This window comes from Zootoca vivipara, chromosome 3 (genome assembly GCF_963506605.1).
Source record: "Zootoca vivipara chromosome 3, rZooViv1.1, whole genome shotgun sequence".
Classification (NCBI taxonomy): domain Eukaryota; kingdom Metazoa; phylum Chordata; class Lepidosauria; order Squamata; family Lacertidae; genus Zootoca; species Zootoca vivipara.
This window is the reverse complement of record NC_083278.1, coordinates 64,193,632-64,220,611: the sequence shown is the minus strand read 5'-3', so window position 1 is coordinate 64,220,611 and position 26,980 is coordinate 64,193,632. Positions and strand designations below refer to the sequence as shown.

At 40.4% G+C, this 26,980-nt stretch overlaps 1 protein-coding gene across 3 annotated transcripts in view; it reads right to left on the bottom strand.

Moving 5' to 3' along the window:
- Positions 1-23,712, bottom strand: part of CCDC170 (coiled-coil domain containing 170) — a 44,921-nt gene extending 21,209 nt beyond the window's left edge. The window contains exons 1-5 of one of the 3 annotated variants that reach the window (XM_035108750.2): positions 23,460-23,712; positions 13,456-13,587; positions 9,282-9,538; positions 6,898-7,042; positions 5,073-5,258 (exon numbers count right to left, since the gene is read on the bottom strand). In XM_035108750.2, the coding sequence (XP_034964641.2) occupies positions 5,073-5,258; positions 6,898-7,042; positions 9,282-9,538; positions 13,456-13,587; positions 23,460-23,582 (843 nt within the window). In that variant the 5' untranslated portion in view covers positions 23,583-23,712. The remainder of the gene's footprint in view (positions 1-5,072; positions 5,259-6,897; positions 7,043-9,281; positions 9,539-13,455; positions 13,588-23,459) is intronic. The other 2 variants (XM_060272749.1, XM_035108746.2) reach the window with 2 other exon arrangements.
- Between the last annotated feature and the right edge of the window lie 3,268 nt (positions 23,713-26,980).

Below are 26,980 nucleotides of genomic sequence, written 5' to 3'. Positions count from 1 at the left end.
AATATTTGGGGATGCTGACCTGGGCTTGCTTGTCCTACTCTATGCCATTCATAGAAGTCTAGATTACATAATCATCATCATAATAAAGAGAAAATATTAATATATTTCATAAAATGATGTAGGCCCACCTATAAATCACTAGATGACACCTACTTTTAATACCTTTAAGATTCCTGCATACTTATGAGGATTCTCTGCCCCATCACAAACTCTCCATATCAGCTCAGAATGGCCTTCTGTACACAAATGATGCTTTGGAGAGGCACTGTTGCGGTAGAGAGTCTAAATAAAATTTAAGTGCCCACACGTGCACACACAGTGCTTGGTTCTCATTCATACAATGTGCTTCCAAAACTCACCGCCTCAGAGAAAAAAAATACTGGCAAAGCAAAATTTTGGTGATATTTAATGAAAAGCTGTGGGAGTTTGGCAATAAAAACATTAGATGCTTGTGGACACAGAAAGAAACTGTTTAAATTAGGAGCAATCTATAAAAACAGCAGCGGCTATTAATACTACAAGTTTAATGCACCTTCTGATTAACAACTGGGAATAGGAAATACTTTTATTCTATGCAAAGTGCAAGAATTAGACAACCAACTGAGTGCATGTGGAAAGCGTGTTCTGTTTTTTTTATGACTTATCTGGTTCTGGAAGCCAAATGGAAAGTGGAATGCTAGATTTGAAGGGTCAAGTTTATTTCCCTAATTATTCCAACTCTAAGAATAGATTCTTTTTAAGAAGAATGAGAAGTGTTAAGTGCATGCTTCTCACCACTAAAACCTACTCTAATTGGAGACGTCACATTCAACAAAATCTGCCTTTGTATATTTTGGCAACCTTCCATTTAATTTAATTTTCCTGCTACTTTTCTTAAAAGATCTTGGTGGGGAGGAATCTGTTCTAGTGCCAAGAATTAAATTACTGATATTACAGAAAATTGAGGAAACAATTTCAGATTGCAATATTATTTCAACAAATGCACTCTTTCCTCATCGCAGGTGCAGCACAACATCGTTTAGAAACAAAGAGAAACAAATGGACAGATTCTTCCAACCACTCCTGTGAGTAACAGAAAATGCATGTTGCTTCATATGAAAGGCCCAGAAAGCAGCCATGTCCCTCACACATGTTGACACATGTGGGGCAGAGACTTTTTCCTATATGTAAAGCTCATGCAGAAAAGAAAGTTATAATCTGTGATGCACTCTTTCATATTGGGGCAATGAAGGACAAAATGAAGGGGAAATTACAAGATATTGGTTATGATACAGCTTAATTTGAAATCTCTAAAGAAAAACAGAACGATTACAAGTGGCCATCCTGTATTTAATGAGAGAAAAACAAACATTCCAGATTACACTCGTTTCATTCTTTGATGAAGAACTGCAGACAGTTCTTGGCACTGTAATTCAAAGAGTATACCAGAGAGGAAAGAATTCAAAGAGAAGAACAGCTGATAAGAAGCCTGAAAGAAACATCATATGAGGAAGGACTGGAGGAGCTTGGTATGTCTATCCAAGAGAAAAGCAAGATTTTCAAGCATTTTGCAAAAGATGCAAGAAAGGAAGCAACAAAAAACTTTCTCAGAACCGTGGAAGTGGGGAGGTTTAAGAGGGGACGACAAGCAAAAGCAGTGAAAGGGAAAACTGATTTAGATCAAACAATTAGGAAACGTTTCCCAACTATAGAGGGAAGTTAACAGAAAGCTGCGGCATTTTCTGATTTTCCAGGAGACTAGAGAGGCAGACATCCATTGCAGGAGAAAGAATCAAAATGGGGAACCCAGAGTCCCTTCTGCATTTTGTGGGTAGTGTCCAATGGCTTCCATCCACTGCCGAATGTGTCAGTGCAATCAGCAAAGGGGAATTTTTCAGTTAGTCCCTCCTCTCTGCAGACCCCTGTGTTCCTAGCAGATGTAGGGGAGGCACAGCGGGGCTTCAGAAGAAACAACCATTTGCCAAAAATTGCCTCCCGCCCCAGTTCTGCTGATGAATTCCTTCTATCGCTGGAAGTTATCTGCTGGATACTACCTTATGGTTTTCAGAGCTAATATCCATAATGCTCAAAAAGGCAAGGAAAGCAGAGATATCCCAGCATCCGTGTTTACTGCACGCAGTGATAAACATACTGACAATAAAGTATACATGCTACTTTACAGGAAAGCACCTTACAGCAAAATTCACCAATTCTCAAAAAGTGACCCACACTTCCAAGTTATAATGTGATCTCCTACTTCAGAACAGCCTTCTAATCCTAGCCTATCCAGTGCTAATGAGTTTTCTTTTACTAATTTCAAACTTCAGTTAACTATTTTTGTAGTACCCGTTATTAATTATAACTCAGACAGCAGCCTTTGCCGAACAAGCAATATGCTGATTTGTTTGTGGCACAGCTTTTCTGCTTGTGACATGAATTAATTATCCACAGTTAAGTGCATCTAGCACAGTAAACACACAGTACACAGCTCACAGGATCCAGTAGCTTAACAGTGAACCTGAAAGAGCAGAAACACTCTGGTCCTTCTTGACTTTACTTCCAAACTAGAAAACTATTGTTACTGCAAACCACGTCTCTTTAGGTGGGAGTAGCAATTGGTTAATGATTCTTGTGACAAAGTGTATACAGAAATTATGGACAGTGTAAAAGAACCATTGTATTACACCACACTTATCATTATTATCTTCATTTGAAGATGTAATTGTGGGCATCAAACCTAAAGAATTTCTGGTCTTTTTGCTAATGGCTATGCAGCTTTCAATCGCTCAAAAATGGTAAATTTTGGCCTTTCATTGTAGTACAAGAATGTATGGGAAATGGCCATTTCGGGCGGGGGGGGGGAATAGCAAATAATTTAAGAGATACAAACTAAGGCAAAGAGCAAATTCAGGCTTTTTATGTGACTTAGTGGAATTTCATAAATTATATGAACAATGCCATTTTGTAACGTCAAATGTCACTTTGCTTTTACAGATATACCTGCTTAATTTCTTCCATCTCCATCTCACATATTTCCCTTCTAACACGGAATATGCCACATGAGATTTAATATTGCCTCCCCAGGAATGTTATTACACTTCCATGTTTGTTTAGCCCAGGCATCCCCAAACTGCGGCCCTCCAGATGTTTTGGCCTACAACTCCCATGATCCCTAGCTAACAGGACCAGTGGTCAGCGAAGATGGGAATTGTAGTCCAAAACATCTGGAGGGCCGAAGTTTGGGGGTGCCTGGTTTAGCCTGTATTTATATTTATGTATAATAAAAATGATACAAACTTTTTAAAAACACAGAGAATGGGGCAGGACTGGCCTTGCTGCTGTTTTGACTGTTATAATGGTTTTCTTGATTTTTTAAATAGTTTTTCAAATTGTTCTTACCTGCCCCAAAATCATGTATGATGAAGGGTGGGATCTTACAGGTGAGTGGCTTGAATGCAAGTGTTCAAAACAACTGATATATTAAGATCTGATCATGTTCCCAATATCTCATGAAATAAAATAAAATGTTAATATTTGACAGATAAGTCACTGCCGTATTCTCCATTGTGGTTTTGGCAAGCAGTCTATGCTTACAAAACAGACTGTACTTCCTTTACAACAATTCCTAAGTGCACCACAGTTCCTGTAAACATGTGTGACTGTGTGACATCTATGCTGAACATTTTTAAAGGGCTTGAATTGAGTGACACAACTGCACAAGAGATCTGGGAAGTTCCATGAACACTAACCCTGAAAGCAGTATTCTTACTTCAATCCAAATCATTTATCAAATGTGTTCCATGATTTCATAAGTCGTATGACTGACTACATCCTTAATAAAAAACATATTTGTTCCTCTAAGTACTATCACCAACAGTATAGAAGTTTCGGGACTGTGTTGAGTTCAGCTGAGATGTGATCTGATGCGTGCCGTGTCTTTTGACAGAATCTATGTTTTCTGGAAAGCCAATATCCCACAAAGGTCCTGTTGTTATGCAAGTTAAATGTGACTGAGTTCCATTGTTTACCATAAAAGTTTTAATACAAAACATACGTTTAACTTTATATTTTGATGTACCCCTGAAGTGTTTTCAACAAGATTCATGTGACATGTTTATTGTTCCTTTAAAAAAAGCATTAACTCATTTAATGATGCATTTTAAAAGCATTTACCCATTTAAGATCTATTAGATAAATCAGCCGTTAATTTAAGCCAGATCAGCTGAGTGACTCATGATCTTTTCTTTTTGCTCACCTTCTCATATCTAATACTTGCCTGAACATCTGTTTCAGTAACTCTTGAACTCTTCCTGCACTGAGAACCACTACAACTTTGTGCGGACAACCACATATGATTACCTTATTACCATTACATGACAGGTTGCTTGAATGGCTTCTGAATTGTGTGTGTGTGTGTGTGTGTGTGTGTGTGTGTGTGTGTGTGTGCTTACTTCAGTGTAACAGCTGCCCCTGATTACAGTTGCTTGTTTAGCAGAAGAATTTAGAAACTTATCAATTTTTAAATGTCATCTGAAAATTGGCAGCTCCTTCACAGTAAGACAGAAGCCGCAAAGAATCAGGGTCCCTGCAGTTGGTATATGCTAAAAAAAGAGAGAAATGTCTGTGTCCTTAAGTGCAAAGTTTAAAAAACAAAACAAATGGTCAGTGTGTGGGGGGTCTGATTGGAACCCAAGTATGGAAAGTAGGGAAGCTTCAACTCATTTTCTCCTGCTATGTTCCTCATCTGAATTTGGATCGAGAACAAGGGTTAAAGAGTTAAAGCCCCTCTAGGATTCCAACTTTCCTAAGGAAAAAACTCCCATTCACATCAATGAGACTTTTCCTCCCCACATGGAAATCAGGCATGGGGCTCCAAGTTCAGATAGGGACCATTGTGAAGTGCAAAAGGTTAAAGCCCCATATGGCAATTTGTCTATTAAAAATGCTTGCACTTGTCTAGTTTGATTCTGAGAAAACATTTTGTCACATATACTTCTCTCTCCATCCCCAAACACACTTGTGACAAGTGACCACCTAGCTCTCTTCAAAGTAAAGACTCGATGCCCCATGACAGAAAAATGAAAAAGACTTACATTACTTAACTTTTCCATGTCTTGACAGCAGGATGCTGCCTGCTTCTGTTCTTTGCTCAGTTCTGAGACGAGCCTCATGATGGTTTCTCTATTTGCTTTTGACTCCATGTCATGAACATTCGTGGTCTCTTGGAGTGTGGCAATCTTTCTTTTTAGTACTTTATTTTCTTCATGCATGTCACTGATCTGGAAGCATGGAAGCTAGTTAAAAGTTAATACTCTTACCTCCCCCTCCCTGCTTTATGCACATTTAAATACTCTTGCTTATCAAATTATAATTATTTTCTTTTAAACTAAAGCCATGATCCAATCACAGTTAAACTCTTTCAAGTAATACAAATGCTTTCTGCCATAACCTAAACAACCTTACAGCTCTGCGCTATTGCTATTCCGTGGGTCTCACAACATAGATATTTATGCATTGCTGGGTCACATCTCACACATCCTAAAGAATAACCATTTCTGGATAAGTATGAAGCATTGCTTATGCTATATCCACCCACTGGCTTTACTACCATAATTACATCCCTTTTCAAGGTTAACAGTTTCTCTACCTCTCGGGCATCGAGCTGTAAAGCAAGGATGAATGTGTGGTGGTGGTGGTGAATATGGAAGAACCTGTCTTATGTCAAGAAACATTGCAAGGAGCTTGCTTAGGGCCAACCACCTATAAAATGCTAGCTTGTGCTCCACGACATTGCTCCAGCCTTAGGCCTTTTGCTGTTTTCATTATTACCATACTTATTAACCACTGGAAAACCTTTACTGCTGGCTTGTTTTGGGGGGACAGGATTTAGCTATCAGATTTATATTCCCTTGGAAATGTGCTTAGCTAGACCGATAAATATGGCAGAATATAGGATAGGTTTTATTTGAATGTTTATGATTGTTTATTTGTATATTTTTTGGTGGTTGTGTATTTTTTGTTGGAGTTTTAGTTGACTGTTTTGTTTTATAATTATTTTAAATTCAATAAAGGTCATACATGAATTTCAAAAAAAAAAGGAAATGTGCTTAGCGGGCTATAGTGGGTTCCTTGTGAATGCCTGGGAAAAGGAAGAGCTATCGTTAGGGTAATAAGGGGTATGTAGTAGAATGGTGGCAGAAGGTGGACACACCAGGAAGACGCAGCTGGTTCTTCTAGTCAATCATTCAGTTTCAAGAACACTCTGTGGTCCCACAAATCACAGAGATGCTGCTTTCAAATGTCAGATCAGTTAAAGGGTAAAACAGCAGCTATTTGTGATTTAATACGAGAAGAACATGCCAACCTGGCACGTAAAACAGAAACGTGGGTAGATGGAGGGGAACAATTGAGAAGCTCTTCTTGATGTGTCCACTAGCTTTCCAGATGCAACCTCAACCTCAAAGCGGGACGGAGGGGTTGCTATTGTCAGTAAGGATTCCATCTCCCTTCCCAGATATTCCTTTCAGCAATCTGCCCATTTAAAATGCCTGTACCTAATGCTGGGCTCTTGAGACAGGACTGGGATTCTCTAAGGGATTTTCTGAATTGGGCCTGTGGCCCTGGATAAGGAAATGAGCTTGACCTTCCAATATGAATCTGGATCCATGCCTGCATTTTTTTTCAGAACCATGTCCTTTCTTGCAAATTATGCTTTCCTGCTCTGGCACGTCCATTGTTGAATATTTGTGGTTTCAGACTTTCTCCTCCTCAAAACCCCTACGGCGCTATGTATGTCACACTTTCTCATTAGACTCTTCAATCATCTGTACATGACATGGTAAAAAATGGGAACTCTGGGTTTGGTGTGATATACATACAAATGTGGCTATGTCTCATATAATTATATAAAACATAAACCTTTGAGAGCAGCATTTCCTGTGGCTCTTCTTTCTCTATTATGCTCATGTCAAAGAAATGCCAAAGGTGTGCAATGAATTCATTATGCACCCTGCTGACCTTAGAGGCTTGGGTCTTGCTCTCTTCAGACTCATTCAAATAGGTTCTAAAAGGATATAAAACAAAAAAACAAACAGCTTATATGACGGACACAAACCAAAGAACATTTTTACATCAACACAGTGGAAACTTCAGCTGGTACAGAATTCAGCAGCCAGGCTGCTCTCTGCGACAAGACAGTATGAGCATACTGCACTGATCCTAGCCCAACTGCACTGGCTGCTCATTAGTTTCTGGCTTTGACAGCTCAGGACCTCAAGGCATAGCTGCCAAGTTTTCCCTTTTCTCGCGAGGAAGCCTATTCAGCATAAGGGGAAATCCCTTAAAAAAAGGGATAACTTGGCAGCTATGCCTCAAGGACCGCCTCTCTCCAAAGGAACAAACCTGGACCCTGTGTTAATCATCTAAGGCCCTTCTTTATGTGCCCACTCCATAAGAGGCCTGGAGGGTGGCAACATGAGAACGGGCCTTTTCTGTAGTGGCTCCCTGCTTGTGGAATGCTCTCTTCAGGGAGTCTTGCCTGCCACCTTCATTAGATATATTTAGGCACTTGCAAAAAACATTCCTCTTCCCCAGGCCTCTGACTAATCCATGGCCTTTTAAACTGAGGGGAGAGTGTAATGTTTTGTTTGTTATTATGTGTTTTTATACTGTAAACCCCCTATGATCCTTGGATGACAGGCGGTTTAGACATTTATAAATAAATAAAAATAATAAAAATAGTGCTTGCCCTGATATTTTGTTATTCTTCAGCAACTGGACACATGTAGGTTCATCAGTAGCAACAGCAGAATAGTCAGTCTGCAGTTAATAAAGGTCAACCTATTAGGTGAATTAGAGGGGATAGATTTTCTGATGTTTGCCTTTTAAAAAGTCTTCATAACAGTAAGTATTTCAATATGGTATGTATTTTGTGTTTTCACTTGTATTAAATTTGTATTAAAATACTATTAGTTTCTAATTTAGGGCTGCCATGTGTCCTGATTTTCCAGGACATGTCCTGGAATTTGCCTCTGGAAATGGTGTCCTGGATTATTTTTCAGAAACCAGGCAAATGTTCCAGAAAATCAGGAACAGGGGTTAAATCGTGCCGAAAATGCCTAGAAAAGCTCCAAAATTCACTTTAAAAGTTCAACAATTTCCGTGGTTTCCTAAAAAGAAGCTCAACAATTTCCGTGGTTTCCTAAAAAGAAACTCAACAATTTTGGGTTCTTCCTAAAGAAAACTCAACAACTTTCGGTGTGTCCTGGTTTCTACTTTTTGAAATATTGCAGCCCTATTCTAATTTGACACCTCAGTTACTATCCCTAAGCTAGCACTGAAAATATCAGTATTCAGAATTATTTATTTTCTGTATCTCGTATAGCCAATGTTTCTGTTTCTAATATATACAAAACTTTATATTCTTCCTGATCTGATATTCAACATCTGATATTCCCATATTGAGTCATTACCATTTCCCCACACACAGAAATTACCATTCACTATGAAATATGCACTTTCCCATGTAAATTGCACAGCAGGGGAGCAATGTGGTCAGAGTGGCCTCCTAGGATTGAGGAGACCCAAGTTCAAATCATCACTCATATCAGCCATGGAACTCACAGAGCGAGCTTAGGCTAGTCACACACACTCAGCCTAACATGCCTCACAAGACTGCTGAGATGCTTAAATGTGGGACACAACGGATGTCACCCTGAACAACTTGCAGGAAAGGTAGGGTGTAAATGTAATTTAACTAAGCCAAAATTCCAGATCTAAAACATCTGCCTTACATCAGAAATCAGGTCACAAACTATAGTAAATTGGAATCTAGGTCAAACTCCATAGTGCATTTACAAAGGTTTTTACATCACACCTCCCTATCTCCCAGCACTATCACTAGAGAAACAGGATAAAACCAACAAGCTACTAAGATCTAGTTACAAGCTTCATATATCAGGGGGATGCTGTGGGTGTAGCATATCTTGATTTCAGTAAGGTTTTTGACGAAGTCCCCATGATCGTCTCCTAAAACATTTACCCAAAAATCTGGTGTTATTAACCCTATTAGCTCTTACATACAAGCTCTCATCTTCCATATCACCACAGAAACTATAAAAAAAGTCAGTGGAAAATACATGTGCTTCCCCAACTTTGTGCCCTCCAGATGTTTTCCAATATAATTTCCATCAGGCTCCAGCCAGCAAAGTGTGGTCCAAAAAATCTGGAGAGTAGCAGGTTGGGAAAGGCTGCTCTAGGGCAATTATTTTAGGTTAAGATGTCAGTTTGTTTGATGTCCTTACCTGACTTGACTTTCCAGTTCATTGGTTTTCTCTTTCAGTTCCAAATTCTCCTGGAGAATGGCCTGTGCTTTCAGGTCTGTTTGTTTTTTAGAAAAGGCAATTGTTCCAGATTCCTTCTCAATCTCCTGGAGTCTGCTTTGCATGGAGAGGAGTAGAGAAGATTGCCTGGCATCATTCTCCTTATAGCTTTCAACGGCAGCCTTCAGTTCCTGAACAGATACTTCTTTAGAGGCTATTTTGGATTTAAGATCTTGAAGCTGTAAACAGAAATGGATCATGAAATGCAGGCATGCAAGGGAAATCTCAGTATGACCCAGTGAATATTTTAACCATTTTCAAGGAGCAGGAGAAGGGGGCATAAGTTAATTACTGAATTTCTTCCTTCTCAGGACAGTTTTAAATTTGCCTATTCACTTAAATTTGTTTTAATTTCTTGCATCAGTATATTAAATTAAATTCAGGGTGGACTGTGTGTGAAAAGAGCAAGCCTGATACAACCCTATGCACATGAATTTGAGAGCAAGGTCTACTGAAATCTGCAACTTTTACTTCTTAGTAAATGTGCATAGGATTGGTTTGTAAGAACCACATGGAAGAAATATTTCCCCCCACTAAATCAATCAGGGCATGTTAAGTAGACTAAGTTTCTTCAAAAACATTTTCTTTGCAAAACATGCCCCAAATGAACTGTTACTACAGATTATTGTTATAGCACCTTCTTGCCCCTAAAAACGCTTCTGGGCAAGCAACACAGCATAATAAATCTTCCATTTCTGAGCATCAATGTGAGGCTCTGCTTCCCCTCACACTTTTTGGGGGGGGGGGTCCTTCTTTCGTATTTAAATCTTTCTTTAAAAATTACTATGACACTAGCCACTTTCCAAACTTCTGACAAAGGAAGCTGATTTTAGCAAAGATTATTATTCTTATTTCACATGAAACTCATAAATGGAAGCCATTCTGCCTCATCGACTTATTACTTTTCTGTATTATCTGAACAATGATTTTTAATTTTTTAAAAAATCACATAAAATGAGTTATTCCAGCTAAAATATGGTTATAGAATAGCAATCTGAGTCCTTAAAGAACAATTCTCAATTGTAATGTATTTTGTGTCTTCATGTTGTAAACAGTCCTGTTAAAAACTCATAGGGGAAGAGGGAGTCAAAGTTTGAGTTGCAGAAATGAAATTAGCCACTTGGGGAAGGTTTTGCGGGGAGTTTGCCTTCCACTCAAAGCCACAGGACCTTCTCAAAGTGGCTCTCTCACCAAACTAGTTGAACCAAAGTGCTTGACCGAATATAAAGTCAATGCTGCTTTGTCTTGCAAATATCTGTTGAGACATGTTCAGGATGAGGGTTTTAAACCAGATTATTAAACAGGAATAAACAGAACCACTGCAGCATTTACACAGTTAAATTTTAATCTGCACAATAAGTATAATGGAACTGCCGTTTACAAAATTAACAGAATTTATGGAAACAGGTGCTTGAAAAGCTTCTGATTCACCATATGCCAAAGTGTTGCATTTGCACTTCAAAAGCGTGGGAACTATACTTAACATGCTAACAAGATGCAGTAAGGAAAGAAAATCACTTTTCACTCAAAAGTTAATTAAATGGATCTGGCAACAACAAATGTATTCACTTTTTGCAACCATGTAATGTATTTTGTGTCTTCATGTTGTAAACAGTCCTGTGATATTTGGATAAAGGGCAGTATATTTATTAAATAAATAAATAAATTCAAAAGACTAGTAAACTATACCTCTTAAAGCAAAAACCAACACCATCAATAAAAGAACAAGACAAAGGAACCAACTATTGAATGTGCTGAATTTTGCTACAACGTAAACGTTTATGCATTAAAGCACATTCTCTTACATGTAATTAATGGACTGTCCATTAATTAAAAACAGAAAATGTGGAAAAAGCAAAAAAGTCTGCAGATTCTTTTCTTATTTTGTCATGTGTGACCTACATGCATCAGATTGACCTGCAGATCAAGTAAATTATACTGCTTACCCATGTATTGAAGAAGATTCACACTGACTTAAACCCTATGAAGAAATTAAAGGAGTTTTAACAGTATGGATACAATACCATCAAATAAATGATGTTCTTAGGGAGGATAGAAAAATAGGATTTGAGGATAAAAGGTCCAAATTCCAAATAGAAGTGCTTGAAGGCAAAACAAAGCTTCTGTCAAAAATGTATAATCTGCTGTTAGAATGGTATACAAAAGATGAGTTGACAAAAGAAGCGATGATTATGTGGGCAAAAGATTTTGGGCATAATATTGAATATGACGCGTGGTTGAAATTATGGACTCAAACCTTGAGATTTACAGCATGTACTGCCTTGAAAGAAAATGTGTATAAGATGATGTATAGATGGTATTTAACACCAGTTAAATTAGCCAAAATGTTTAGAATGAGTGACAAAACTTGCTGGAAATGCAAAGAGGGAAATGGTGAATTTTATCATATGTGGTGGACATGCGATAAGGTAAAAAGATTTTGGGAGATGCTATATAATGAGTTGAAAAAGATGCTTAGATATACCTTCCCAAAAAAACCGGAAGCATTTTTGTTAGGAATAATGGGAGAAGAGATTAGAAAAGAAGATCAAGTATTGTTTATGTATGCGACAACCGCGGCTAGGACTTTGTTAGCCCAAAAATGGAAACTACAGGAACTACCAACAATTGAGGAGTGGCAGATTAAAATGATGGACTATGCTGAACTCGCAAGGATGACTTGCAAGATTCGCGACCAGGGGGAGACAAGGTTTCAAAAAGACTGGAGTAAATATGTGGATTATATGGAGAAAAACTGTAGATCTTTAAAAACACTTGCAGGATTGAAATAAATCCTACGAACTGAGTAAAAAGTCAAAAAGGAACTGCAAAAAGGGAGTTGACAAGAAACCCGCGTGAAGGGAGGGGGGGAAGTCGTAGCTCGGCAGAGCAAGATGTTAGATGAAATCTTATAATGTTTTGTATAAAAGAATGTTCTTTTTATTATTTTAATTGGTTAAATTTGGAAAATGGAATAAAATTTATTTTAAAAAAAAGAAGAAGAAGATTCACACTGCCACCCTCATTTCATGGACAGAAGTTGACTGGAATTGCAGTTGAGTATTACAACAACACTGCAGTTGAGGCAGCAGGCTACATATTAGGGAATGTATTATAAGGCTCTGGCACACATAGTTATACTCTCCAACAAAGGGGAATGGCCAAGGGACTCGGGACCAGCTTGGGCAGAGGGACTGCTGCTGCCCACATCATCTGCCGCCTGTTGATTGCCGCACTCTGCTTAATGGTTCCAGCCCAGTTCTAAAAAATGTCCTTAGAAGTAAGGTCCAGTCCACACATGATCACTTGAAAGTAGCTTCCACTACCTTCACAACCTTAAGACTAGAAAACCACCCTGAAATCTGAAAAATTAGAGGATGCCAAATGCCAATTTCAGTGCTTAGGCCATGCAAATCATAGAAGAATACCACCGTGAATATAGCAAACACTGTACACATGCTTATTCATGCACAGGGATGTCACGACACTCATGCTCCTTGCCTGAGAACAACTTCCTGAAGCCTGCAGTTTGCATGCTGTGAATGGGTAGTTAGGCATGGCCAATGCAAAGTCTTATTAACCAGAATAAACCATTTTAAAACTGGGAATGCCCTTTGAAAGCTCAGAGAGCAGCTGCCAGTCAGGGTAGACCAGGCTTCCTCAACCTTGGCCCTCCAGATGTTTTGAGACTACAATTCCCATCATCCCTGACCAGGGATCATGGGAGTTGTAGGCCAAAATCATCAGGACGGCCGAGGTTGAGGAAGCCTGGGGTAGACGATACTGAGCTAGTTGGACCAATGCTTTGACACATTATAAATCACCTTCTGCTGTTCCTCTGCCATCTTGCTCGCATTCCATTCACTTCAATAAGATTTAAGTAGTCTGTGGGCTATGAGACCTGGATGGCTAACCCAAGGGGGAAACAAGACTAAGGCTATAAGCTACTGGAAGGAATTTTTTAATTTTTTTGTTTCGCTATAGTCCAATATCAGCCGTTTTGGTAAGTGTAGCTCACTGGATGTTTTCTGTGGGTCAATAAACATTTGTGATACAAAAAGGTTAAGAAACATTTTCATGTCAGTTCCAAACTTACCTCTGCCTGGGAACATTCATACTTCACCAGGAGTGCTGCTAGCTCACTACGAGCTGTTTCTGCTGCAATCCGATAGTGGCACAGCTGCTCTCGAGTAACAGGAACATCCGACAGAAAATAATTATGAGCTCCCTAGTGAAAATGGTATAGTCAGGGTCAAAGGCAAAAAATAAGAACTCCTTGTTTTCTTTTTTTTCTGTTATTGCTTCATTTAGGATTGCAAAGGACCAATTTTAAAGACAGTTTGAGGTGACACTGATTGGATCCATTCCAATCTGGTGCATGACCTGGGCAAGAAAATCAACTGGGGGGGAGTGCTGCTGTGTTAATTTTCTTGGGCCTCTCGGGGACTTTCGATGCCATCAGCCGTGGTAGAATTCTGGATTGCCTTGCCAGAGTGGAATATGCAGCTAAAGTATTATGATGGCTATGATGGTTTTTGGAGGGATTGACCCAGGAAGTGGTGTTGAAAGGCCTCTGTTCTATATCATGGCTATTGGCCATTGGGATACTCAGCTTGCAAATTGGTGCTTGCAAATTGCTGTGACCCAGGCTTTCTAGGTATTGCCAATCAACTGATAAGAAGTGCCTGCCTGCAACCCCCTGTGGTCCAGCCACAACTTTGCCTGCCCTAATGGGTGATGCCATATATGACGTCAGGTGTGCAGTGTGTGTGACTAAGACAAAGCCTCATGCGTCAAAGTAGACATTCTATTAAACTGGAAAAGTAGAATATAGTTTTTAAATGAATACATGTTTGGATTTTCATTTTCATGGGTGACACAGTACTCAGGATGTTGGTGATATTTTGTAGTTTTGTACATTTCTCCTGCTGTACTTTGCTGTGTCAGAATCCTGAATATTGTTTCTATGGTCTGAGAACAGCTGGCAACAGTTATCCCCCAAAGCCCAATTATCTTAAATAAAAGCAAGGATTTGTGAAAGTGAGAACAATCAAATATGTGCCTTCCAAATATGCTTCTAACATGACATCTGGGCAACTGTTGCATTGTTTATTTGAATAAAATTAAACCTAATGTGTTTTTGGAGCAGAATGGTATTTAACGCTATGAAGAAAAGATAAACAGTACAACTATGATTAGAAGTTTAAGGAAGGCTGGGGTTAATCTTTATGTGTATAAATAATCAGACAAAGAAATCTAAACAAAATTCAGCTAACCATTCAGAAGGCTCTACTTACATTCAAGAGAATGTGAGTAGAAGCCCCACTTAACATTCCCTGCTCAATACGGTGAAAGCTGGGAACTAAGCTAACTCGGTGATATGCATGGGGATGGAGCATGCATGCCTGCTTCTACCCCTCCCCTCCCCAAATACCCACAAATACAGTGTTTGCCTGAACACACCTTGTGTCTTGGCTTCAATTTGTCTACACTCTGGACTGAATGAAAAATAAAAACCTAAACCTTCCAGTGTTTTTATTCCAGGCTTCTTTTCTGCAATTTGTCCGCTTGTTGTAGGCAACAAGGAATTCTGTGCTGGGAAGTGAGTGGGATGGCGGAAGAGGGATAGATTGTTGTGTTCTTCTTCCCTTCTTTCCGCCATTCCTTGCAACATTTTGGTTTCTGTGATGACCACAGACAAAGAAGGGAACCCCCTTTCTCTGCTGCTAGCTTGCATGGAAGAAACAAGCCTCATTTCCATTCTGGTTCCAGTTCAGAAGAGAAGGCTTTCAGTCATCTCCAGACAACATTGAAATTATGAGTCTCTTAGGTTGGCAAAATAAGGTGCAGGCTAGTAACTTTTGTGGGCTTATTTACAAGGATGTTCTATACTCAAACGGTATGATGCTCACAGACCCAAGAAGTGGGTTCATATTTCATATTGTTATGACTTAAATATTGTTGATTATTCCTTTAAGCACCTCATCTGAGGGGTTTTTAATGCCATAATCACTGCTTTCCCTCATTATTATATACAGGTACTCTCAAACTAGCACAAGGTCAAATAACAAAGTCTAAAAGCCAGCAGTAAACTTAAGAAAATCATTTCAGTTGAACCATTCAAAGCCTTTCTGAAGGCCAGAACTGATGTGACTGAGCTCCAGGAATTAAGGGCCATCACTGAAAAGGTCCTGTCTTTATTACCTACCGGTACTAGGTACACCTGACATGTGAGTTGTTTTGTTGCATTTGTAAAACACAACAAACAGTACTGGATGGGATGGGGGGGTAATGGCTATTAGATTATGTTTAGCAAGGCTCCTAGGTCTTTAAAAACTGTATATTAATGAATTGTACAGCACCTAAATTTGCTTGGCAAATTTTTATAAATTACTATTTTTGTTTGTTTGTTTGTTTAAAACAACTCCTGCTGTTTTACTTGTTATTTGTAGGTTGTATTATTTCACCAACAAATGAGTTTTTCCCAAAAGTGCAGTGTTGGCTTGTCTGTTGAATTTCTGCACAGATGGTCACTAAAGTATATACAATTAAAAGGTTACTGTAATCAGAGAAGGGGACGCGGGTGGCGCTGTGGGTTAAACCACAGAGCCTAGGGCTTGCCAATCAGAAGGTCGGTGGTTCAAATCCCCGGGACGGGGTGAGCTCCCGTTGCTCGGTCCCAGCTCCTGCCAACCTAGCAGTTCAAAGGCACGTCAAAAATGCACTACAGCGGGAAGGTAAACGGCGTTTCCGTGTGCTGCTCTGGTTCGCCAGAAGTCTCTTGACTCCGAGTATATTTCAGTCATGCTGGCCACATGACCTGGAAGCTGCACGCCGGCTCCCTCGGCCAATAATGCGAGATGAGCACGCAACCCCAGAGTCGGTCACGACTGGACCTCATGGTCAGGGGTCCCTTTACCTTTACCTTCATCAGAGAATATTTTAGCATTCATAAATCCACTGAGATCAAAGAAACAGGCTGCATAAAATAAAGCTGGAAAAAGTGCACAAAGCAAATACCTTTTGCTCATTTCTGTTCGAAACTGCTGGATGACTGGGCATCAAAAACCAGGTAAAATAATGAGGTAGTGGCTTCCTCTGCTCTACTTCAATATGAAATAGTATAGGAAAAGCAGCTGAGAGAAGAGAACAACCACTCCGAACTGATCCATGTGCCTAGACTGTGTGTCAGAATAGCTTTGGAACTACAGAGCCTAACACATCCCATCTACCATGCCAGGTGCTCAACCATCTCCTGTGTCTGCATTTCCAGTCAGGCAGCAAATCCATGGTATTTATGGAGCCTACCATATATGAGTGGTTTAAAAGTTGCACAGGCAAAAGCAGAGCATGCCTCCCAATCTATTATACTGTACTAACTGTCCTCGCAAGATCTAGGTAGCATCCCTGCAACATGTGGCCGAGAAGACTCCTACCAGCTTTTCCCATCTTGCAATAACCATCGCGTCAACCTTATATAATCATCTCAAATGTGATATGTGATTTTTGGATATTTCTGTTTCCCTTTAGTCTATGTGCAAGGAAAAACAGACCTTGACATGTTCTGCTGGGTTGGATCTATAAATCAGATATATTCATTTATTTTGGACTCTAATAGTGTCTCCATCTTCTTGGGATTATGCTTTACTGGCAATCTGTTTAAAATAAAGCATACAGCTTTGCTTATGTGTTATTCATAGAGACATTACTCCACACCAAAAACATTTAATCACATAATTTCTCTGTGTCCATCAAATCACAAGTGTATTTTTTTTAAAAGAAAATTAAAGTTCAATCAGGGATAAGGAAAGAAATGCAGAATAAAAATAAGTTTTAAAAAGAAAATATCTCTGTGATTTATTTTTTACCGAGATCTGGACGATGAGCAGCTGAAACGCAAACAAAAGAAGAGCTTGCTTGGATGCCCTCAGTGCCTTTGAAACTCCAAAAGTTACAAAGCACAGATTTATGGCCACAGGGAAAATTGCTTTCATCATACACAGAGTTTGCAAATTGCTTTTTTGGCAGCAAAAGCTCAGTGGTTTTTTTACGGAGAGTTTCAGAACCTAACAGATCGACTGGGTCATCAAACGAAATACTACCTTACTGATGACCAATAACCTTCAGGCTGACCAGTTTTATACTTCCATATCCCAAAAGCAACCCACAGAAGAGAACAGTTTTATGAAACTGACAGGCAATAAATGCAAGTAAAACCGCACCAAATGGTGAGCAGATGGTTACACTTGTCCTGGATCTCCCCCTCCCCCCCCTGTCCCAATAGGTTAACCATTTTCCTACAGAAAAATAATGTCCATTAAGAGAGGAAGTAGCATGCTCTGCATGTAGATACCTCATATGTAAACAGATATGTTTTTGACGATTAACTGATAAATACATTCTGTTAAATAAATAAATAAATATGTATGACATTCACACATACACACATTTCATGCCATATATTTTACGTTAAGTAGCTGCAATTGACTGCAACAAAAGAAACATATGTGATCTGCATGCAAGTTACATGCCAGCTTCTAAACACAAGGGCTTTCCATGCAACAAACATATATGCCTAAAAACAAGGTGCTCACAGAGTTATTTTATGTTGATTGCTTGTACACTTTACAAAATCACATCAGCCTAGGAGCCAACCATGCAAACACACCCTTAGGATTTAGAATATAATCAGTGGTTTTAGAATATAATCAGTATTGAATCAATGTGGGGTAGTGATTAGAGTGCTGGACCGGGGACTGGGAGGCCAGGGTTCAAGTTCACTCAGCCATGTAGCTCATTGGATGAGCTTGGGCCAGTCACTGTTTCTCAGCCTAACCTACCTCATAGGGTTATTGTAGAGATTAAATAAGAAGGGGGAGAACCATATATTTCACCTTGAGCTCCTTAGAAGAAAAGTAGGTTAATAATGTAATAAATAAGGAATGTTGTGCCAACAGTGTACAAGAAAACAGGTCCCTGTCCTGAAGAACTAACAATTTAAAATTTGACAGTGGGGAGGTTATGCCAAAGGCTTAATAGGAAAGCGTTACTTGCTACTAGAAGGTGCGGATGAGGAGGAGTTTAATTTATCTACTATAAAATAATAACAAATCCTATAAAAGGCCTTGCCTTTGTAGAGGAAGGGAGCCTGAAAAAAGAAGAACAGAGAAGTTGCTCACTGGCAAAAAAAAAATGTGGATTGGTTGTTTTTGTCTGGCTGCTACTGTTATAAAAAATGTATAGAGCTGTTTGTTTTTTGCTGTAACTGAACGAGATCCAATAAATCAATATGCTCAATTTTGCAATTGATGTATGTTTATGAATCCAGAAGGACTGCTGGTAATTATCTGGATATAGAGAAAAACAACACCGAATGTCAATCCAGAATCTTGACATGGAGGGAGCTTCTGATATGAAGGGTGCTTTCAAACAAGGAATTTCCCCCATGGGAAATCTGATGTGGTTACATTCATACAAACTCACATTTATGTTGTATCCCATCATGGTTTTAGTATCAATGAAGAGAGAGAGCTATAAATCCTTTGGGTGGGTGGACAAACAGACAGACAGACAGACAGACAGACAGACAGACAGACAGACAGACAGACAGACAGACCAATCCACTTCCACAACTGTCATCCATTTTAATTATTTCACTCTCCTATTTCCATATTCCAAGATTATGCTTCTACTTTGGTCCTGGGCTTGCACTACATTTGCACTGAGACTATGTTATTACAAAAGTACCCAGTGCTTTGTTGGACATCTTCAGGAGAAGAAAATGCTAAGGGTATACCCTACAAATATGTGGAGTGCAGTCCCTAAGGCGGTTGGATGATGTGGGATATTTCTTTTTAGAGGATGCAATTGCAGTTCTAATTTTAATTATAAATATCAATGAGTTTGCAGTATACACTATTATTATGGACTCTAGAGAAAAAGGTTAGCATAAGTTAAAGTGAACATACGAAAACCAGAATGGCAGCATAGCTGTTTTGACAAGAAGGGTCTCCTCTCCCACCACAAAGTGACTTGTCTCCATATGTTATGTGGAGACTGGGTATTACATTACAGGTGTTGGAACCATATGCAATATAAGTGTAGTGCAAATAAAATGCTACACATGAAATCTTAGTCTTTTGCCCCATCATCTGGAAAGGTCCTATGAGAAACTTGAGCAACAATCTTCTTGGGTTTCTCTGAACTTTAGATCAAAGCCATGAGTTGGATGAAAGATAAAGAACTGAAAAGAGGAAAACCTTGGAAAAATACTCCCTCTTGCAGCATTTTACAAGAAACAGTTTAGTCCTTGAATTAGGAAAGATAAGCTTTAATAACCAAGCTGTACCTAAGTATAATTGAAACAATAATCTTCAGTGCTTTATACCATACAAGGCACACTGCAGCTGTGCTCTATGAAATGAAACAGCAAATGAAATGGATTGATCTGCTACCAGACCTTGAGAAGTGACACAGAACAATTCTTTTTAGGGAGGGCCTTCCCTTTTGCTGCTTCCAAAACTTTTACTAGTAGTTAGCTTTCTTGTCCAAGAAAAATATAAATGAAGCAAGTTATACTGAACAGGTACTGAGTGGTCGGACAAGTTGATGATGTGTGGGTTTCTTCCAACAAGAGAGGAACACGAACGGAAGACTAAGAAAACATTCAGTCACCCATTCACATCAATGACATAATATGTAAGCAAGTAAAACAGAGACCATACACACAGAGTAACCTCTTCATGGAGGTACAATTCCCAGAGTTCCATAGGCATCAAGATTGACTTTTAACCACTTTGGGATAGGGAACTAGGGGTCTCCTAACAGCGTCAGCATCTTTAACAAACTACAGTTCCCAGCATTCTTTGGAGGAAGCCATGACTGTTAAAGTGGTAACAGTGCTTTATATGATGGGGTGGATATGGTAAGAGATCTTTACAGCAGCTATATTCATAGTTTACAAACAAAACCATGTTACATTGCTCACATTATTGAGTCCAATATAACATGTTTACTAAGGCTGTGTACACACCATATATTTAAAGCACATCTTCCCCAAAGAATCTCATAGAGCTACAATCAGTAGGACCCTTAACAAACAACAGTACTCAGGATTCTTGGGAGATGCTTATTTGTATACTGTGTACTTAGCCTACCCGTAACTCTCTGAATTTTTGTAGAACACATGTTTTGCTCTCAAAAAAATGAAAGACATCTGGCATCTTCGGTCATAGGTCTCAAGCGGCAAGTTTAGGAAAGACCTTTGCCCAGAATCCTAGGCAGCCACTTTTTTATTTATTTTTAAGGATGCTTGCAATTTGATACTGATGATAAATGGGTTAAGTACTTAATTGGTTCCAGAAGTCCATACTTAACCTGAAGCGAACTTTCCCATTGAAAGTAATGGAAAGTGGATTAATCCATTCCAGACGGGTCCGCAGAGTACTTAAATTGAAAGTACTCAACCTGAAGCGTACTTAACCCGAGGTTTGACTGTACAACATACAGCATAAAATTACTGTATAGTCTGTTCCTTATTATTCATGAGCAGTTTGTATTTATCTTTTATTTATTATATTTACCTGTGTTTCCCCCTTTTTAAGACACCGTCTTATAACTTTTTTCCCTCAAAAAACAAAGGGTGGCTTACTTTCGGTGGGATGCCTTTTTTTTTTTAAATTGTTTTATTAAGGGTTTTCTTGGTTTACAAAGATAAGAGGAGCAATGTCTCTCTTAACACTTTTACAGCTTGGTTTCATTTGTTGAGACATTGGTGAGGGGAGGGGAAGGATAGTGGGTGGAGGGAGGGAGGGTGGGAGGGTGGGATGGGGTGGGTTTTTTCTTGTCAGCAGCGCTTGCATAGGTTCTCTGTTGTTCGCTTGTTTTCCTTTTGATGGTGAGAGATGCTGGGGTTGGCCTCGGATATGGTTGTTCCTTTGTGGTTAGCTGTGGTGGTCTTGGTGGGATGTCTTTTTTTTATTTATTACCGCTACGGTTTTTACGGCTCAGGGCGCTGGCTCAGGGCGCCGCTGGGCTCTCCTGAGTGCTTGGCGCTGCAGCAGCCACCGGTTTTGGGTGGCGGGGCAGCAGGCGTCCTTGGCCAGGCCAGGCGGAGGCCGCTGGCTCAGGCGCTCCGCCCGCCGCTGCAGGGCGCTCCAAGCTCCTTGGCCAGGCCAGGCCAGGAAGAAGCAGTGAGCCCAGCGGTGGTGTCAAGCACGGAAGCGGCAGGGACGGCGGTGGCCGAGAAGGCGGCGCGTGGGGATGCAGCCAGGAAGGCGGGAACGCGATCAGCTGTTAAGCGGAGCTCTTGGAGCGCTGCTTCACAGCTGATCGCGCTCCTGCAGTGCCAGCCGCATTGAGTGACTCTGTGAGTGGAGGTGCTTGTGGGGGTTGGTTTCCGCAGCGCGGAAGTATGGCTTATTTTTGGGGTATGTCTTAAAAAAGAGGAAACAGGGTATATACCACCCTTCATCTGAGTATCCCAATTTGGCTCTGCTCTCTAACTTGTAGGGACGCGGGTGGCGCTGTGGGTTAAACCACAGAGCCTTGGGCTTGCCGATCAGAAGGTCGGTGGTTCAAATCCCCGCAACAGGGTGAGCTCCCATTGCTTGGTCCCAGCTCCTGCCAACCTAGCAGTTTGAAAGCACGTCAAAGTGCAAGTAGATAAATAGGTACCGCTCCAGCGGGAAGGTAAATGGTGTTTTTGTGTGCTGCTCTGGTTTGCCAGAAGCGGCTTTGTCATGCTGGCCACATGACCTGGAAGCTGTATGCCGGCTCCCTCGGCCAATAATGTGAGCTGAGCGCCGCAACCCCAGAGTCGGTCACGACTGGACCTAATGGTCAGGAGTCCCTTTACCTTTACCTTTACTCTAACTTGTAAAAACTCAGCAGTAAGTTCTGAATGTTGAACAACTGCAACTCCAGTGCGCATTTGTGCACATCTGTGCACATTAACATTGCTTTAAATGTTTTATTTATATCACGTTCCTGGTGATAATGCTTATGGTGGCTTATCATCTTTTTTAGAAAGATCATATTAAAAAATAGTTGACAATTTAAAAACAGACGTTAAGAACCTAACCAATATTTGTCTCGGGAACTTAAAATGGCTTTCTAGTATCTAACTGACATTGTAGGCACCAAGCAAAATTCATGGGGTGGGGGTGGGAGAGGCCCTGCTCCAGTAGCTTCCTGTTCAGACAGGAGCAGCTGAAGCACAACCTTCAAGGTTGGTCCAAATAAGGGGTCAGGAACCTGCAGCCTTCATGTTGCTACACTACAACTCCTATCATCCCTGACCACTGGCCAGGCTAGTTGTACCTGATGGAAGCTGGCGTCTAACTGTGACCACTTTTTATCACTGTTTGAATACTGTCACCTGTGTAGTTACAGTCAAGGCACATGACAAACACCGTAATCAGAGGCTTGCAGCACCAGAGTTAAAACAGGACTTCAACCATGACATCAATAAAGGGTCTAAAAAAAGAACTGGAAAACGAAGTGCAAACTAGGGGGCACATTTGAACTACTGTAATGACACAGAGGGAACTGCTGTACAGCACATTCCAACTTGTACTTTACCGAGATAGGAGTCAAAACTTTTTCTTTCTTTCTTCTTTGTTGGTGATGCTGCTATGCCTAAAACATCTGTGCGCTAAGTAAAATTCAGAAGGTGCCATTTTTCCTACCACAGATTCAATGATGAGGAAAGTTTCACCTGCTGAATTGAGGGAAAGGGCGGGTGCTGGCAACCACACAGTTACACATCACTACTGGCATTATAAACTCATGTAAATACCCGGTAGTCAACATGTACCAAGGGAATGTATTAATAGGATTTATCTTTCGACACCAAGAGGAAACCTTGCCTCTGGATCAGGCATCCCCAAACTCGGCTCTCCAGCTGTTTTGGGACTACAACTCCCATCATCCCTGACCACTGGTCCTGTTAGCTAGGGATGACGGGAGTTGTAGTCCCAAAACAGCTGGAGGGCCAAGTTTGGGGATGCCTGCTCTGGATATTATATTTGAGAGAACGGGGCCTGCCCAAAGCACTGAGCCGCACACCAGTAGCTCAGGACTGGAGCTGGGGGTCCATACCTCTGCTTCTAGCGAGGCTGCCGCCGAGGCAGGTGGCAGCAGCAATGGCGCGTTACTGGTCACATCGATGAGCCTGGCAGAGGCAGAGGCCCCGCGGGAAGTGCTGCTGCTGCTGCTTCTCATGCTCCCCCGGGGCCGCCACGCGCCAGCCCTGAGCTGCTCGGCTTCCAACGTTCGATCAGAACTTTACCCGGGAAATCGACCGCGCGCGTCCTCAGCACAAATCTTGCTAAGCGACGCCGGTCTCCATGGAAACAAGTATACACCGCAGAGCTTGTAGATTGGAAGAGACGGCTGATTAGTTCTTCTCGCGAGAGGTCTTGAAGTTGGATTATATCCAACGGAAGATCGTGTTTGTTTTTCTTCCCCTCCAAATGTTTGGAAACTGGGCAAGAAAAAGCATTGCCCTCCTTTTCATATTAGGCTGGTGGTGGCACCAGAAAAGCTGACGAGGCATTATGACTTTTAACAGCTCACAGGTTGAGTTAAAACAACGCAAGTTAATTTGTAATTTCCTGAGAATTCAGGTGGGTGCGGAGAGTTTGAAACGTCTTTTCCACACATTGTATTGTTGCGCTTTAAAATCTTGTATTCTTAGCAAATTCTCTATGCGTTTCGTGCACACTTTAAGTGCTTTAGGCGTATGTACACCAAATTATCTGCTAAATACAGAATCTGCAGTGATGCAACTACAGTATAGCCGACAGATATTGCTGACAGACGGCTATCCAGCCTCTGTTTAAATACCTCCAGCAAAGGAGAGCCCTTCTCCCTAGGTAGTCAGTTCCACTGTTGAACAATTTATACCTTTGGAAAGTTTATCCAAGTGCAGGGGTGGCTGGCCTTTCAGATGGACTGCAATTCTATTGGAAATGCTGGCTAGGTCTGATGGAAATTGGAATCCTACACCATCTGGAGGACCACAAGTTAACTACCCCTGTCCTAATGTTTATCTGAAATCTGATTTTCTGCAGTTTCCACCATTGGTTCTTGTTCTGCCCTCTGGAGCAGTAGAGAACGAGTCTTCAGATATCTGAAGACTGCTATAATGACACATCACATCAATTACTCCACTTTTGCCTCCATCTCTACCAGGTGGCCCTCAGAAGGTTGCTCAAAATGGAATGTGGCCCTTGGGCTGAAAAATTCCCCCACCCCTGCTTGTAAGTACCTAGCACAAATGATCCTGGATTTCTTTGCCTGAAATCTGGCACATTTCTTACCTTTCCTTATGCCTGCAATTTTCAGATTGTCCTGTCCCACAATGTAAACCCTGCCCTTTCAGGAAAGCCACTGCTTTCTTCTGAAATTTGGCGGGAATAGTGATCCTTTAAGGTATTTAATCAGCAATGGCACTTCTGGATTTATTTGTCTGTAATTTGGCAGGCTTTATCCACTCTGGAGGGGCTACTACGCCTTCACATTTCATCTACTTTTATAAAGGGAGTATGAAGGTATACCCGTTGTTTGAATTCCTGCTAGTGAAGTGGGGTCTGGGGAGAGGAGGAAGAGAAAATGAACTGGACTCGGATGGATGAATTGAATTGGAGAACCCACTAATACACTGAATGGAGGCCTTCTGTTTTACAAACTGCTGAATCCGAACTGAAAATTAAGCTGGTACACATCCATATTATTTTACCTTGCTAAGTAGGTAAGGGGAGAACTGATGGCATGAAACAATGTTTCAAATAATAACCATTCTTATGATTGATATCCTACCTTGTCCTCCCAAATCATGTATTTTAACTTAATATGCCAAAAAACTGGGATCTTAAAGTGCAGACTGCTAAAGAATTCAGCTTCTATTCTCTATTACAATTACCAAATTAGAACTGAGACCAGCTTATGAAATTCATTAGACTTCTAGGTCATCTTCCTCAGAAATCATATTTCAGCCCATAAAAGTCTACTGGTAAAGGTTTGTAAAATCCAGAACACTTAGTAAAAATCTTAGATAAGCCTTTAATCCTTTTGTGGAAACTTAGAAAGCAATTTAAGTTTTCTACTTGGGCAAGCTTCCACTAGAGTCCCATACTCATTTTTTAATTATTTATCAGTAGTGGGAGTGTGGGATTTTCATGACCCTCTTTAGATATATTTCAACCAGCTTTTTAAAATGTGCCAATTTCCTTTCCAAAAGAAGAACTCTCTCTCCTATTAATAAAAAGAGAGGAGGAGGGAACAAAGCCTTTGTTCCTCTTGTGGACCACTTTGCCTTGTCTAAGATAATTGCCAGATCTTTGGACAGGATGTTAGACAGATTAGATTTTTTTTTTTTTTTGCTGACAACTAAATATCCATGTACCCAAGATTTATTACAAACTGGCATTCTACCCGCAACATATGTAGAATCTTGTTTATAGAAGATCTTCAGAAAGAGGGAGGGGAGCATATAATTAGTATGTTTTTACTACCACTACATTGCATGAATAGAGATGTTATCATCAGGAAGATCAAGCTTTTGAGCTAAGAAAAGGACTGGATTTTCAGACTAAATCTTTGAAAATGCATTCTATTTGATTGCCTCTATTTCTAGAGAACATAAAATATTCTAGCATTTGCCAAGCACAAAACCTACAGTAACACAAGAGAAACTGTGACTTGGCTTCTGACATCTCTGAATATGTATACTGTATATTGTTTGTGTTGTTATCACTTCTGCATGCATTTATACCATGCTGCATCAGTAATTTTTAAACCTGTAAACTACTATGAGACCTCATACACAGATGAATGCGCGTAATACACTTAAACCATATACTTTATGTGTATTTTGTATGCATAGTGAGGAGCAGCAAATCTACAAATAAAAATTGCTTTTGATGCCAAAATTCACATTATTTGGCAAAGAGAGACCTTTTGTTCAGTCTACAGTACTCTGTAAAGTGTCATGTACATTGGTGGCATAATAAAAAACTGTACCAACACCTGGAAGTTCTTATTATAATGGTATGATTTAACTGTAGTCTAGTGATGCTGGTGTATGGGACACTGGTACAAAAACTGCCAGGTACAGGGAATGTATGGCTCTCCAACAGGTGCTCAGTACCCCGAACTGTGGTGTCTGCTGTAGGCCGAATAAAAAGTGGTCTCACGTATGTTTATGTTCTTGCAAACAATATCTATCTATATATAAATATTCCCACCTGCGTGCACGGATGTAACACCCTTCCTCCATAACCGCTGAACTGAATTCCAACAAATTTGGCCACAATGTTCTATGCCCATCAGGGAGGGATCTCGCGTAAAAATCTTTCCCAAAAAAGCACACCTTTCACACCTAAAATAATGATTAAACACACAAAAAGTGGCGCCCAAATTAAACATCACCAGCAGAAGGTCTGAAGACTCCACAACAGCATCCAATAGAAAGACAGATCGCACGCTGCTGCCTCCAAAGCCACGCCACCAGATGACATCACAAAATTCCACAGCAACCAACTGAAAACAGGCCTTTTGCAGCAACGAGGCCCAACATTGCCCAGCAGACTGAATAGGCTGCAGCAGACTAGGCTGCT